The 15,682-nt window shown below is 46.0% G+C and overlaps 1 protein-coding gene across 3 annotated transcripts in view; it reads left to right on the top strand.

Annotated features, from left to right (window-relative positions):
• Positions 1-11,566, top strand: part of LOC8025085 (protein cycle) — a 269,570-nt gene extending 258,004 nt beyond the window's left edge. For all 3 annotated transcript variants that reach the window (XM_029989709.2, XM_029989708.2, XM_040222394.1), the window contains exons 15-16: positions 1,544-1,700; positions 11,246-11,566. In XM_029989709.2, the coding sequence (XP_029845569.2) occupies positions 1,544-1,700; positions 11,246-11,430 (342 nt within the window). In that variant the 3' untranslated portion in view covers positions 11,431-11,566. The remainder of the gene's footprint in view (positions 1-1,543; positions 1,701-11,245) is intronic.
• The last annotated feature ends 4,116 nt before the right edge of the window (positions 11,567-15,682 follow it).

Consider the following 15,682-nt stretch of genomic DNA (forward strand, 5'->3'; position numbering starts at 1 on the left):
CGCAACGTGACATGCTGAACGCTTCTGATCTGCCTGGTTCCTTGATCAGTGTGCCACGATTGCAGTGTCAGTAAAGAGTGGCACACGCCCGCACCTGTCACAGTGTACCGCCAAATGGCCGGAAGGAGAATACCTCCTTTCGCTGCGCAGCGCTGCGTGTCTCTTTGTTTTGTGAGTATGTTGACTCGAGTGACTGTTTCCCGGGTGCACTGTTCCCCCTGTACACCTTTTCCTACCTGTCCGTGATTTCTTGCGCTGTTTTTTGTCAGTAATACATTTTCCTGAAAAATATTTCAAGAATACATAAGGTTGGTCACTAGCGACACACGGAACGTTGCCCTAATTTTAAGCTACAAATCAGTTTATACACATTATAGAAAGTGTTAATAGCCGACGCTACGCGGTAATGGGACCAATCAAGCAGCGTCAAAAGTGCAAGTCACTTTTTCGTTTATGAATTGTTCAGCGATGATAGAGGACGTACAGAAACCTGACGAACACCATGGTACGCTTTTGACGGTGTCTGGTTGGCCCAATCAGCTCGGTGCGTCGGCTGCATCTGGACTTCAGCTGGTAGACCAAGCTTAGATTTAAATGCGCATTTCTTTTGACAGCCCAGTTATTTCCCAAACTAGTTGTTTATAGTCGGCTGGTTTTCTATAGTAGCGAGGTATATGGGGACGGTCACCGGGAAATGTGCCGACATTGCGGAGTGCACTAAAAGTCAGTGATTCATTTGAGACCCTCGTAGCAGTCGACGGACATGTCATGAGCTGAGTAAAGCCCCCTTTGCATGAGGCATTCTGCTGAGAGTATGGTGCCTCGGACGCGTCTACGACTTCTCAACATACAAATGGGGCTAAGAACCAATAAAGAAATTTAACTGCACCACCTTCCTAGGTCGAATCCCGAGGATGAACATAAGGCCGCAAAAACACCGATAAGTTATCTAATACTCATTTCTTCAAAACACTATAAACTTCAATAGCGGGTACCTGTTTTTGTTCTCTTTATACTATCTCTTCTCGGTTACTTTCCTCTCTCGTTTCTCCTAGTCCTCAAACCTACTCCCTTCTTTTCCTTTTGCTCCCGAAGTACCGAATCAGCTCCAAATTTTGGTTGACCTCTTCGTGTTTGTAAAGAGACAGTTGTCCCTATCTCCGACTTATGTGTTTATCGTCTCCAAGAAGTTAGTCCCTCGATTTGCTCCTGGACGTGTAAAAGTTTTATGTTTTCGCCTGCCGCGAAACTACAGTGGTTAATGTCGCAGAAGCCCGTTCTGCTGCAGGTCGATGTCCAGGTTAACAGTGGACAGAAACTTCAGCAGCCAGCAGTTGTGACGCCGTGATGACTCTCGCATTCGTTCTTACTTTTTGCCGGGGCTTTTAGCTCCAACCGCCAGAATCGCGACATCCGACAACGTGACACGTCGGCTTATGTGACGTCATTTGTTACCACTTGGAGGCCACTTTTAATGCGAGGTAGGACGCTAAGCGCACCAGTTGAGTATGCAGGTTCCGTAGTGAAGCTGACTCGTGCGCAGGAGGCGAGCAAGACGGGTCCCAGCACGAGCTCGGCCGGCACGGAGGACCACAACGGAAACAGCGTCCCGGCCGATTCTCCGGAGGCCCGCAAACTGGACTCGGCAGCGGCCGGGTTCACGACCACGTCTCCTGGCAGCGTAGCCACTGCGGAATCCGGTAGGCCTCCGAGTGTTGCTCGCAGCCCGCGTTCCGCCCTTCTCATTGCGGATCTTTAGAGGGACGCTGTCAGGTTCGGTACAGAGCGAAACCACTGTGCATGCAGAAATCCTTCCAAACTTTGAGGAGCGTGGCGCTTCGACGCGACCGCTTTTCCCCCAAACGCTTTTGTCAGAACCGCTCCTTTTTTCTGCCGAAAGGGACTCTGCTACGAGTTTTTAACTGTTCTTAATGTTACATTAGCTGTGCTTAAGCTAGATTATAATGCCGCTGTAACGCGGCGAAATTGTATTTTTTTTATATTGTAAGTTATTTAGAATGCAAAAAAGGGTATAAACGTTATAATTCCCAGTACCCTTCTTTTTGTTGATGACGAAGCTAGAATAGATAAACAGAGGAACGAAATGACAAGGGCGTGCGTACACCACCAGCGATGTTCGTTAGTATTGAGGGAACCCGAATCTTTATATTGTTACTTAGTTGTAGACGACCCGCAGAATTATTGCATTTATTTATTTATTTATTTACACGTACCCTCAAAGTCCACGGTAACCTTACAGGGGGAGTGGTTGGTTAGCGTAGCGCAAAACATATCGCTGATCGTCATGATGTCATGCGAAAGGCCATTCCAGTCCATGATAGTTTCCGGTAGAAGTGAATGTTTGTAGGTTGTGGGTTCGGTCTTGGTCCGAACAATCTTTCATGAGTCGTCCAGTCTAGGAGAAACTGCCTTAAAGATGGGAATACTTTATCAGGGAGACAACGACGGCAAATATTACGACGCAGTGAAAAATTGAAGAGGGCAAAGTGAGAGTTCATTGTAGTGACGAGATGAACCAGAAATAAATTATATCGAGCGAGATGCGCCATTTTGAACGGCTTCACTGGCGTGACTCAGAACTTGTTGGTGGCGCCGCCTAGGGAATAAAGCCTAGTGCAGTTTAGTTCGAACTGGAGTGATATGATGATGAGTTTCAATATTTAAACGGGAAGATTAGAATTCTGACGAATACAATTAGATGAGCCTATCATATTGTCAATTTGAACATTTCATGTTAAATGACAACTTAAATGTCAAATGAACAGTCTGATATTTGTACTGAGTCTGAAGAGCGATGACGTTAGGCAATAATGTCGTTACTAAGTGGAAGAAAGAGCGCATAAAGCACAGGTGCAATGCAATGTTTAATATTTACTACATCTGCCACTTAGAACACATTGGAAAGTTTGTAATATGTCGCCTTAGAGAGGAAATGTGAGCGCCTTTTTCCGCTTCAAATATTTCACCTAAAGTTTTTTTGTTTTTTTTTTACACAAAATTAAATATATCGTTTTGTTACAATGCCAGATTTTAGATGAATAAACCTTCTCTCCCCATACAATGTGGAGAGAAGGTATATTTATTCACAAATGCAACCGCGTGTAATAATAAATATCAAGTGTGCGGTGGCAGAGGAGATAAGCTCACCGACGAAAAGCTCAGCAGGAGGAACTCGGAGAGAGTGACCCACGAGAGTCAATTTAGTTTTTCTCCATTCATCGTAAATTCATAGCACTGTGACCGTCCATATAACGTCTGCATAGGTCCCCTCATGTGCAAAAAAGTATTTCGAGGCGTGTTACCCTCCGCATCTTTTTCTTTGCCCGGATTTCCTTCTTTTCAGCACTAGGATCGGAAGTAAAGGGCCTCATTACATCGCCCATATTCCTAACACCGACGGCGTGCATTTGATACCCTTTTTATTTTTTCTCGGATTTCAGCCCCGAGGCCGTGCCGCCTTTTGCGGCACATTGAATAGGCGTGAGCATGTTTCAACAAGTGTCGATAGACTTCAGTCGGCGTGAACAGATGAGAAGGAGACGGCCCACCTTTCTGCTCCTTCAAGTTTTCTTCGTTGCGTAACGTCGCCACCTCTGAAGCTGCCAAGAGACGAATCCACTGTTTACAAACTCTCAGCCCAGACCAGTGTTGGACGAGATACTCCACAAAATTATTTAAGTTACTAAATACCTGCCCCAAAAAGTATCGGAGTACTTCTCAAGTTATTTTCCCTTTAAAATATATTGAGTAGATTACAAATACTTAGTAATGTAATTTAATTACTCTCGAAGAAACTTTGTCATTGCGTAATATCGTTTGAGTAACAACAGAGTGCTGTGTTTACAACCAACAGAAGCAAAGAAAATAAAATCGCAGTGCTCTTCTAGGCAGTCCCGGTAAAATGAGTAGTGTCGAACTGGGGAATGTTTCAAAAAGAAAAAAGTCACACCTTGTGGTGGTTCTATTGTGCGCATCTTGCAAGCATTATTTTACTAGGCGCTGAAGTCGATAGATATCCGGAGTTCACGTTAAGGCTGAGGTCCCACGGCGGCCATCTTGAAGAGGCCCCTAGATGGCGACACCGATCCGTGTGGCCGTGAAACTGTGGTATGGCTCGTGGCACCGATGTTCCGACTAGTCCCCTGTGCACGTTGCGCACTCACCGCGTGCTCTCCCTGCGTCACACGGTGCCAGCCCTTCCTAGTTTCCTCGGCTGCTAAACAAAACAAGCTAGCCCAGCCAGCTCATCTATCGCAGGATACCTACCGGGGTGGCCTTTATTCTCTGATATGGCCCTCTGATCCGTGGAGCAGTAATTTCGACATGCTTTTTGTGCAAGACATCGCGAAGTGAACGGAATATCTTTCGGCTTAAATTGTTAATATTTCGTGAATAAAATAAAATTGCTCGGCATAAACGTTTAGCAGGCCCTATCCGTCAAGACACAGGTTGACAAGGACGTCTGCTAACATGATAGCGATGCTTGGCGATTTACTTACATGATTAATACGATAACCATTGAAAAGCGGCTGGATGCTACAGAATACTGCTTCAATGAACAAAAAGCTAGAGCTCAAACTTGGAGGGGGAGGTTGAACATAATTTAAGGGGGACTCACCACATCAGATTCCGATGGGACTTAGTATTTCACGACTGCCGGCCTTAAAATCATCACAGAGAAGCAACAAGCGTTTTACAGAATCATGTAAGTGTTTTTAAAGGCATGGATTACATAGTTTTTAAGTATATCAATTATGTACCAAAAAAAAACAACAACTGTGAAACGCTTTTTCCCCACATACATACATTAGAAAATCTTAATATATATATATATATATATATATATATATATATATATATATATATATATATATATATATTAAATCAATGAGGCGTTATAATCAATATCAGACGAATCCACATTGTGGAGCTTGTATTCTAGATCACAGACGTGAACTAGCATTTTCCAAAAATTAACTTTCGGAGCGTTTGTTCATGAAACTGTCACGACGAAACTTTAGTTCGGCTAGTTTGCACTGGATGGCGCTCGCTGTCCAGAAAGAGAGACGTTTTGTAATTATAATGCAATTAAACGCATTAATACCTGGACCAGGCGGATTTTTTTCGGTCGCTCACGAGTCGCCTATCTGTGTTTGGAGATTTATGTTTGTCCTTTGTCCCTCTTGTTCCCCTTCTCCAGGGATTATTTTCGTCGTCGTTTTGTAGTTGGCTCTTGTCGTTGTAGTATATTTATGTATTCATGACTTGAGGCTCTGCCCATGCTCTTCCTCCGTTTTACCTTTTCTACGTGGGCGCCGCCATCTTCAATTCTGGAACTTCCGGTATGCGTGAAAAGATCGCTTTCTTCTCACCTCGACAGTAGAACGTGTTAACATTTTAATTGCAACCGTCAGTCGTTCAATCGTTATGACCCTCCTATACTCTTTTACATCTTCGGGGTTGTAATATCTTGCTTTTTGTTTTGAACGCATACCGGATAGGGGGACAACGTGGCTGGCTCCGAGGCTAAACGAAAAGGGTGTTATATCCCGTGCGTCTAGGAGCAACGGGATAGTGCTGCGCTGGTATGGAAGGCGGCAAAGGGAAGGGCCTCGTGGCCTTGTCAACTTGACCCCACGACGGACGCGTGTATTGCTTGTTGCTAAGTGCAGGTCGATATGTATGTCTTGTGATCAGGGGGTTGAGGAGAAGCGTGCAGAACTGAGCGATTTATGGAGGACACAAGTATTTTTTTAATCTAAATTGAGCGTATGAGACAGTGCGGAAATATTCGCCGAGCCCACTGTAGTACAAACCTGCTGCTTGTGCGGTTTATATCATGTTGTTCATCAAACGACGTTTCATCGGCTGATCGCTATGTGAACGCTCCAATTTTCCATCGACAAATCATTTCCTCGAAACGAGACTCCTTTTGTGTCATTGACACACTTTGGAACGTTTCGTTGAAGAATGTTTTCTTGTACGCTTGCGTGCGTGCATGCGTGCGCGCGTGCATACGTTCGTGCGTGCCTGCGTGCGCGCGTGCGCGAGTTGCGGGTGCGTGCTAGCGCCTACGTAAGCGTGTGCGTAGTACGTGGCTTGCTTGGAGCTTGGGGAGCCATTGACAGCGACCAACGGAGGGACCTCGGAAAATGAAGAGGCCAAAAGTATGCTTAGACAAAAATATATGAAAAAATGATTTCGACCTCGTCATCATCACTCCGCGTTGCGCGACAAAATCTACCAGCCGGTGACTCTCAAACGTCTAGGTGCGAATCGGTGAGCGCTGTCCATAAAGTTTCGGTTTGGAATAAAATGTTCCGCGCGGCTTGAGGTCTCAGCAATGTGTCCCACAACTTTCCAGAAGGCTTCCGTTTCTATCATGCAGATCGCAGTTGACACACGAAGGTTCGAGTGCTCGTTAATACAGCAGATTGGGCTAGTTGGTAAACGGGACTCGCGTACCAGAGCGCAGAATTCGAGTTTTGTCGCGCGCCGACGTAAGTCATGGTTCGAGTGCGAGTGGCTACAAGAGCGAGCACAGCGAAAGCTCTGCTCGCTCTTGTAGCCACTCGAGCACAGCGAAAGCTACAAGAGCGAGTTTCGTGCCGAGTGGTGATCATCAGTTCGTCGAACGACGTCTTATCGACAGCTTGCTTCGTCTACTGCGACGCTTCATGGACAGTTCGATTCATCGAAAGGTTCACGCGATCGTTTTATCGACACACCTTGCGACGTTTCGACGAAAGTGTCTGTCCGCGCACATCGCCTTTTTTGGCGGCATACAGGTGGGCCTAGCTGGGCCTAGCTGGGCCAACCTTTGGCGGTTACCATGAAGACTGCTGCAAGCTCGTGCCTGAGATTATATCGAAGTTTTCGCGAAGAAAGGTGAGGAGTTTTCACGCATAGCGTGGAGTGTTTGGAAGCTCAAGATTAGGGCTCACGAATGTATTTTTGCCCTATCGGAGCCGCTTAATTAAGGTCGCTTTAGTTTCGGCATCCTTCAGGCAAACGAAGCCAGTAATTCGATCCAAGCAACCTAGCAAAAATATTACCTCGTCGACGAAACGCCGCAGTTGCATACGTTCACAAAACAATTTTCCACGAAACATCCATCGTGTCGACGAAACGTGTGTTTATGAAATATATCTTCGAGACGTGTGTTTATTAAAATGCTAGTCGTGTTTTGACGAAACGAGATGGACCCCTGCCGAGGCGTTTATGCAGTAAAAATTTTTTTTAGGAAAGCATGATAGCGCCTGTAGTTACCGCTTGGCTCGCACCTATGGTGAAACAGCGCTTGCCTGCTGCGTTTGCGCAGTGCCAATACTTTTTTTGGCGTGATCACACGCTTGCTTATTAATATTGGTTTTCTTTATAGTTCACGCTGCGATTCAGCGTGGTCTAGAGAAAAAAGAAAACAAACTTCACTACTGGTCATGTGTGCCACAATTAACGAAGAATGTTCACATCTGGCCGCTCGCGTGGGTCAACGTTGGTGATTGTCAAAAACAATTCTGACGGTGTAAAATCAAGTGGCGAAAGTTCGCTGTCAGCGCGAGCTTTGGGCAAGCCCTTGACCGAGAAGACTGTCAGCCGTCAGCACGTAGATGTTAATTTCAACTATTCAGATTTAGAATGCTTGCACCTTTTCTATTGCAAGCAGTCAGGAGACACAGCTTACACCTCGCCTGATTGTTATAAAATAATATAAAAATGCAATAATTACAGCGTGAGCAGTGCGTGTAAGCTGTCGATGCGCTCAGGACTGTAAATTGTAGCGATTTTCCAGTCTTCATCAGCGTGCGCATTATGCATCCGTACACAATAGCGAGTTTTAGAATAGGGGACCCCAGAGGCTTTGGGTGCCCCAAACAGCTTGGGGCGTCCCAGTGCGCTTGCGCAGAACTTCCGCGCGTGGGCACTGGGACGCCCCAAGCTGTTTGGGGCACCCAAAGCTCTGGGGCCCCCTATTCTAAAACTCGCTAATGTTTAACATTATGTTACACTCTACCCGTTGTATACTTTTTTTGTATTTTGTGCAAACCATTAGTTGGTCCGCACAAATCACCAAATTAATATTGCTACTGTTCCAAAACTCTGTGAGAGCTATTCATAAAAAAATGGTTGGCTGCAGTCATTTTAACTCTCTCTACACTCAGTGCTAAAAGTAATTTTGATTTCTGAGTCATTATTTTGCATTGGCATTACTCTTGTTTTTTCGTATAAGCCTAACCCTTTTGTGAGAGTCATATACTCTGTGTTTAACAAGCTTAATATCTACAACAGCTAAGGCTCATTTTCGTTAAGTTTTCGAGTACCACGGAAAAAATAAAAATCGCAGTGAAATAAAATGAGACACCTGACCAAAAAATTATTTTGCTGTTTTTACTGTGTGAGGTGTTTAACCCTTCAAGCTAGAATCCCGGAAACCCACGTCTTTTACGTCATCTCGTTTTTTTTTTTTTTTTTTTTTTTTTAATGAAAATTCACAAAGCGTCAAATATGTGCCCGACAAAACGGCCGACCCGTCCACCGTTGGGACCTGTCACTCGAATCTGACCACGTTGACATATGTGTACATGGGTTCGAGATCCCCGGGGTGACACATGAGCACCACCAATCTCAGTTTGTCATCGCGTCGGTTTTAATGAAGTATTCAATGGCGACCATAGCTGTGTGCGTGGCTACTGAACCCGTGCTGACGCGAGCTTCGAATTTTTTTTTTTTTTTGCAACGGGCATTCCGCCCCATCAGGTTTGCCGGTCTTAGCAGCATATTAATGGGAGCTGGTTCTGAACGTGCGCTCATCAGATCGCCCTCAAATATGGCGTACAGTGAATACTCTCTATGGTCGTGCATGGGCCTCGCCATTAGAGCAGGAGGATTTTCACGTTTTGTTCTGACCACATTTGCTGAAGACGCGAGCTCATAGCCAACGTTGTTCATAGCGTAGACAACTGCTCGCTTTGCAATAAGTGAACGTCCAGGGATGTCAATTTCAAAAGAAATACCACACGGTATCGAAGCACCACCACACACGATTTATTGCGTTCATGCACAGCTCTGGAAGACAATCTTATCGCCGTTTTCTGTTCAAAATCATACCAACCAAGCGTGGAATTCCAACTTAAACGAATACTCAAGTTGATTACCCAAACGCTGCATTCGGAAGTGACCTAACTTAAAAATAAAAAAAAAACAAAAAAACAAGGGGACATTAATACCCGTGCCACACAGGCAACTCGAATGCCATTTACAACGAATGACATTTGTGTGATTGACGAATCAGCTCGCAATCTGTCGCGCGTGGAATGCGCCACGCCCGGACTGTCGCGCGCTGATTGGCCTTCCGCTCAAATGTCATTCGTCGTGAATGGCCTTCGGGTTGCCCGTGTGGCACCTCTTCTATCTTTCGTTTTATCTTTTTCGTGGTTTTCCGTTTCCTTTCGGTATTGTTTTTCCCCAGATAAATTTTTCTTTGCATTTCGAGGGCTCATCCTGCTCCTGTCTTGTTACCTACCTTGCTGTCATAATATCTGTTTTCATTAAAGGGTGGGGCTATCGAAGTTTTCATCACGGCGTTATCGAGAGTGCCAGGATGATGAAAGAAACTGATATTTTTGCCGTCGCTGGGTGAAACATAGAACAAACACATCGTGTCTTCTTCTGGTCGCTTCTCATTTTCTTTCTTTTATTTTTGCGTTTTGAGGTTGCATTTTCGTTTCTAGCTTGTTTCCTGCTTTATGTTCGGTCACTTCCGTTTCAAGTTCGCAATCGCTCAACTTTGTGTTGGGGTCTGCTGATCCCTTTTCCTGTAAAAAATGAACAATTTAACAAAATCACCGGTTCAGGAGGTTCTCGTATAAAAGTAGGTAAACACGTGCTCAGGCGAGTGCGGACAGTTCCTCAACCAAGGAAGCAAGTTCCTGCTGTCTCTGTTCTGCTGCAGAGACCTTGATTGAGCTCCGCCAAATTATCCTTCCCACCTCCCCCCCCAGCCACACACGTACACAGACACGCACACTCAGTTTGTTTTAAGACGTTTGTCTTCCCTTTTCAAATCCGCAGACAATTTCATTTCCAGAATCCTCCAACCTCGTTTTCTACGAAGTGACGCCAGTTATTTCTCAAATAGTGGATACCCGCGACACTTTTTTTTCAAACATTACAACATTTATTTGAGCTACTGAGTGCAGCATACTGAGAAATCTAACTAAGATTAACTCTGGTCCAGGCGAAGAAAATGTTCGTGAGAATCGGGCACAGCAACAATGAACGGGTTCTGAGACGCTATTTGCGGAAAGCTGGAATGTGCTCGGCACTGCCAAAGCCGGCTGAGCTTCTGAAGTTTTCACCTTTTATTTAAGAAAAAGGCTTTAAATACTAGTGCGTTTCATTTGGTCAATAAATACGTTTCATGTGGTCCCCAAATTTGGCTGTCAAATTGAAGCATGGTGACAGTAAATTGAAAACGGCGAAGCGAGGGCTGCAGTGAAGTGCATTTCCTCCAAATATGTATCATCAGCACTCGCCTCGGAAGCGCCTGCAGTTTTGATTTCACTGGTGCCTTAAAACAATATCAACCACCTGGTTGCGAACACGGTTTTCGAGGCGTTCGTAGCTTCCGCAACACTGTTTCCAAAATATAACATCCAGTGTTTCAAGTTTTCTTTTTTTTTCTTCTCCGGGTCTGTATATAGGCTGGTGAGGGTTTCTCCGTACCTGCCACAAAGTTAGCGGGCATTTCTCCGGTTAGCTTTTTATTGGTGAGCTTTCCACTGGTGAACTCCTCTTCGGTGAGTTTTCTTCTGAAAACAGAGTTCTTATTTGCTCCATACCTGAAATCATTATATGCTTTCCTAGAATAAGCTACGAATAAAGCACTGTACTAAAGAGACGGGAGTATCTTTAAAAATACACAACTGATATAGAACTTTTCGGTAGATATGCGGCTCTGTCCAAAATGTCAAGCATGCCTGGAAAAGCCATCGAGCTCAGTTTATTTTGAAAAAAATGCACGCCAGAGCTCTGGGGTTAAATCCAGAAGCGCACTTATATCTCAACGTCTTGTAGGCTAATCTCTGAAAGATATTCAGAGCAAGTAGCAAAGTAGAGCACCTATCGTTTTTCCGGGTCTCCAAGAAAGCACCGTTCTATAACTCGTACCACTGCACGCCCGTTTTTTGTGGTGGCGCTAACGGTCGGTGGCCCCTTTGAACAGACGCTGCAGAGCTGGAGCTGATGGACAGTCTGGTGAGCCGGGACATGCTGAGCAGCTCCGGCACCCAGGGGAACAGCGAGGGCAACGACGAGGCTGCCATGGCCGTCATCATGAGCCTCTTGGAAGCGGACGCCGGGCTTGGTGGACCGGTGGACTTCAGCGGCATACCGTGGCCCCTTCCCTGAGGGACACCCTGCCCTGCAAAGCCTGTGCGCCCGGCCATTACTCTGAGAGTCAAGCTGGAAACAAAACATCCTACCTACGGCACGTCCTTCAGCCCCTGGGTCATTTTGTAGAATACACATTGACGTTTGAGAAGTGTGTGGTCTGTTGATGGCATCGTCAATGAAAAACCAACGAGGTGACAGCGTTCTCGGAAAGATCAAGATCCTGCCGTTCTGCAATACGGCAGCACTCGGCAAGGGAAGTTGGATGTGTTGGGCAGATTTCTAATTTTTTTCCCCTGTGTTATTTATCGTTCTGTATGTCCGAGAGGGGAGGGGGCACGATTGCTTCTTCCTTTTCCCGGTTCTAACGCCAACGAGCACACGTCAAATACTAGACGCCTTGACTGGACGATTACTTCTGAACGACTGCTCGCGCCCAGTCTGTTCGCTGTATTAGGTATCTTCTTCGTATGATGCTGTGACTTCTTGAAACCATCACGTATGATGCTGCGACTGTTTCAAGTTCCGGCGTGCACGTATAGTAAGTGCATACCACGGGATAGGGCACGCACCCACTCTTCGCGGGAGAAAGGCGGAGAGGTAGTGTTTGGGACAGGACTTCCGACGCCTATAGACGATTCCAGTAGGCCCTCTCAGGACGGTGAAAATTTGTCTGACCGCAGCGGCCCCCCCCCCCCCCCCACACACACACACACGACACACACACACACAGATCCGGGAAGTTCAGCAGGTTTGGAGGGGTAAAACGAAAGCCAGTTACAAGTCAAGAAGGTAGCGGCAAATTCCCTTCAAAGGAAATCTTTTGTTCCTCCCTCACCAATCGCGTCCCATCGTTTTTGTGACGTCATTACCTGCGTGAACCAATCTTGTTTTTGCAAACGAATATTTTCAACATGGCAGCACTGGAGTAACGAAGGGGCGAGTTGGTACATGAATTAAAAAATAAAAAAGCGATAACAAAGACATGAATAAAAAAGAAGGCGAACAGGACGAGTGCTTACTCTCAACTGAACATTTGTTTAAAAACAGCTAAAGAAAACAGCCTCCGATTAAAAAAATCACTGAATCACTCAGTGGCGTCTCTCATCACCACGTGTCAATAAAATCACTCTCTTTTTGATGCAGAAAAATTGACGGCTAGCTAACGCAGCCTTCAGTCCCCTTCTTTTTATAGCATACGCTTCGAGCACTTCCCTCGCAGCTTTTTCACGAGCCCTCCCAACGATCGTGGTATTTTGAAAGTTGGCCTGGCACTGACAACATCTACAGTGAAGAAGCAAGTATCCTCCAGTTGTTGAACGCAAAGACAGGTCATGCTCGCGCATCCTCTCTTTTACGCGCCGTCCTGTCCGGCCGATGTACACCCAACCATATGTCAGCGGTATTCTGTACGCCACACCTACGTTACATACTACAAATCTTTTGGCATGATTGGCGGTGCATAAGCGAGCGCCGTTTTTTTTTTTTTCTTGTTTTTTTTTTGTGTTTTTGCTGGATCCGCGGGCATCATTGCACCAACTTACATGGCGCCGAAAACACAAGCGGCACATTAATCTTTTTCCCACCTTTTTCAAGTTATGTAAAATTTTGTGAAAGTAGGGAATGACCCGAGGTCTCGCTTTTTTTTTTTTCTTTCATACCCTGACCCTTGATCTTTTTCAACAGCGCCTCGGCAGCTCCAAGCAAAGATGAAGTTGGAAAACCGGCACCTCTAATTTGATTAACCTGCAGGTTGAAGCTGTCACTCATAACATGGTGGCATGACTAATGAAGTTCCGCCGGGAGACAAGACAAAGCAATACTCCTTTTTACTGATTTGGAATTTGTCAAATCGTAGGCGAGGATTTCATTTTTAGAGCGCGGCTGGTAACTCCAACACACGTGGTTTCGCGTGAACTGGCCGTCTGGGAGTTCCCGTCTTTTGTGACATTTTCTTAGGCAAGTTCGACCAAAATGTCCACATTGGTTTGGAAGGGAAACAAGTGTGTAAGGGTGTCAGGTATGTGGACGACTATCTGGTGCTATGGAAACGCTCTGGCAACCTTTTGACGATTCAAGCTTGCTTGGCTAAAGGTGCATTCACACTGTGAAAAACGCGCGTCGAGGGGTGAGTTTATTTTGTTCGCTTTTTTGTAATGTAAAACGTTTGGCGTCGAGGGCGACGATGCCGGGAGACGACGTCTCTGGACCCAATTTTTCGCTGGACGCGCGCGTTTGAGCCAATCAGCGAGTGGCCGGATGTGACGTGTCGTCTTTCTCCGGTTAAGGCCTGTATTTGCGTTTTTTTTTTTTTTTCTATGATGAAAGCAATAAGGCAGAGGAATCAAGGGATGAGGGAAGCGACCTAACGTGGCTGGAAGCATTTCAAAGTGGAGAAACGCAAACCGATTGGAGCAGTGTTTGCTCTGCGTACTTTCTGAAACACTCTTGCTCGTTTGCGCGAAAGCTGCCATCGAACGGCGCGGCTGCTGCGGCCGCGTGCGAGACCGGCGGGAGCCTCTCCTCCAAACGTGGGTAACCTGCCGCTGGAGATGGGCGTCCGGCTGTGCCGAAGCAGCTGGCCGGCCCTCCCCGAGAGCTGGGTCTCCGGGCAAGCGTGGCCGACGTCGTCGTCACTGTCATCCAGCTGGTTCCCGAGCTCAGGCATCGAAGCTGCCGGCTTCGCCATGGAGGCGACTGACGACTAGTGTCCAGGCGCCGGCGTTCGGTTGTCGACAGGATGGAGGCCAACGAGAACCCACCAGATAGACTTTGCGAACAGCGCGCACTTGGATGGAAGCGAATGTCATATAATTTTGGAATGTGGACAAACGTCGACCTGGCTGGTAATAGCACCTGGAAAGATTGTATCGGCAAAAATACCTGGGTAGTAAAAATCAATAAAAGACCACGAATAGTTTCGCTAACCGGTAAATTAAACGCAGATGTTTTGATACCCGGGGGATGTGAGGCGAGGAATTTAACAGCGGGCTCTTCAATACATTAAAAAGAATGCCATGTGGAATCATTGAGGAAAGAACTGACCGAGGAGTGAATATGTTGCAACCCTCTTACGGTACACGCGCGTGGTCGAAATGTCCAGCATTTTACAGGAGCAAAATGTCCAGAGGGCCACGTGGCGTACACGTGAAAATGTTCAGCGAGACCAAATGTCCGAAAAGCTGTATCGGACACTTTGAGTGAAACTTCGAGGAGTCCGAGACACCCTTTAATATATCTCGGGCACCTTAAAGGGGTGTTCCGCCGATTTCTTCATGGTCGCTGATTTGTCTCAAAATTGGCTCGACACAGCGATAGACACGGCTGTACCGGTACCCCAAGTTTTGTGTGAAAAGAAAAATATTTCGCGAAGTCATTTAATTTTCGAATTTCGTTTTCATCGTGTTTCTCAAGCTGGGACATTCGAGTGTGACGACAGCAATGGTACGAGGTCGGCAGTAAGCAATGTTCCCAACTGATTACAAGACCTTTCAGGGTGGGAAAATAATCCTTGGTAGCTGATTCACTGAGAAGCACGCAAAAAACACTCGACATACTTGTTTAAGACTCCCTGCACGACCTGAAAGCTTTACCATTTGTGACATTACACCAGTGGAGAGCGGTTGGAAATTTAAATGCTCGTTTCGGCTTCATCCTCATTCATCTTCATTTAAGGTTTTTCTCAATGGCTATATTGAATTTCTTGAAAATATATAGCATACCGGGAACACTAAAGCCCGGGTAGTCATAAAATGCAATTTGTTTGGGTAGTTCGAAAACGGCCAGAGTACCCCTTTAAAGGCGGCTTTCCCTTTACTTTAAGGTAAAGCTCGGCAGCAGCGGGTACGCTTTCTTTTAGTTAAATAAATTAGCTGTTGCACTTTTAATGCCCTTTTTATATAATACGATCAAGGTACTATCGTAGGCGTCATGAAAGGTTACACTTGATCTGGCCCCGTTCGGTTTACGGCACCTACTAACCCCTTCAATTTCGCCGTCTCGAATAGCGGGTACGTTGAGATCAAAACTTTGTGCTGTAAATCTTCCAAGGTACATAAAAATATGTTTATATGGTGGCCTGACTTCCCCGTCTAGTGTGGGAGCAAGCTTGGGCAGTCCAATCAATCAATCAATCAATCAATAAATTGTCTTTATTTTCCTAAGGCGAGAAGAAACTCTTCTTGGAGGGTCCAAAGCCACAAGAGGTGAGACAAAGTCATCTGTCGGGGTGCCGAGGGCCCACATTGGGGCAAGGTTCAGCAGTACGAGC

This window comes from Ixodes scapularis, unplaced genomic scaffold (assembly GCF_016920785.2).
Source record: "Ixodes scapularis isolate PalLabHiFi unplaced genomic scaffold, ASM1692078v2 PGA_scaffold7__128_contigs__length_106722199, whole genome shotgun sequence".
Taxonomy (NCBI): Eukaryota; Metazoa; Arthropoda; class Arachnida; order Ixodida; family Ixodidae; genus Ixodes; species Ixodes scapularis.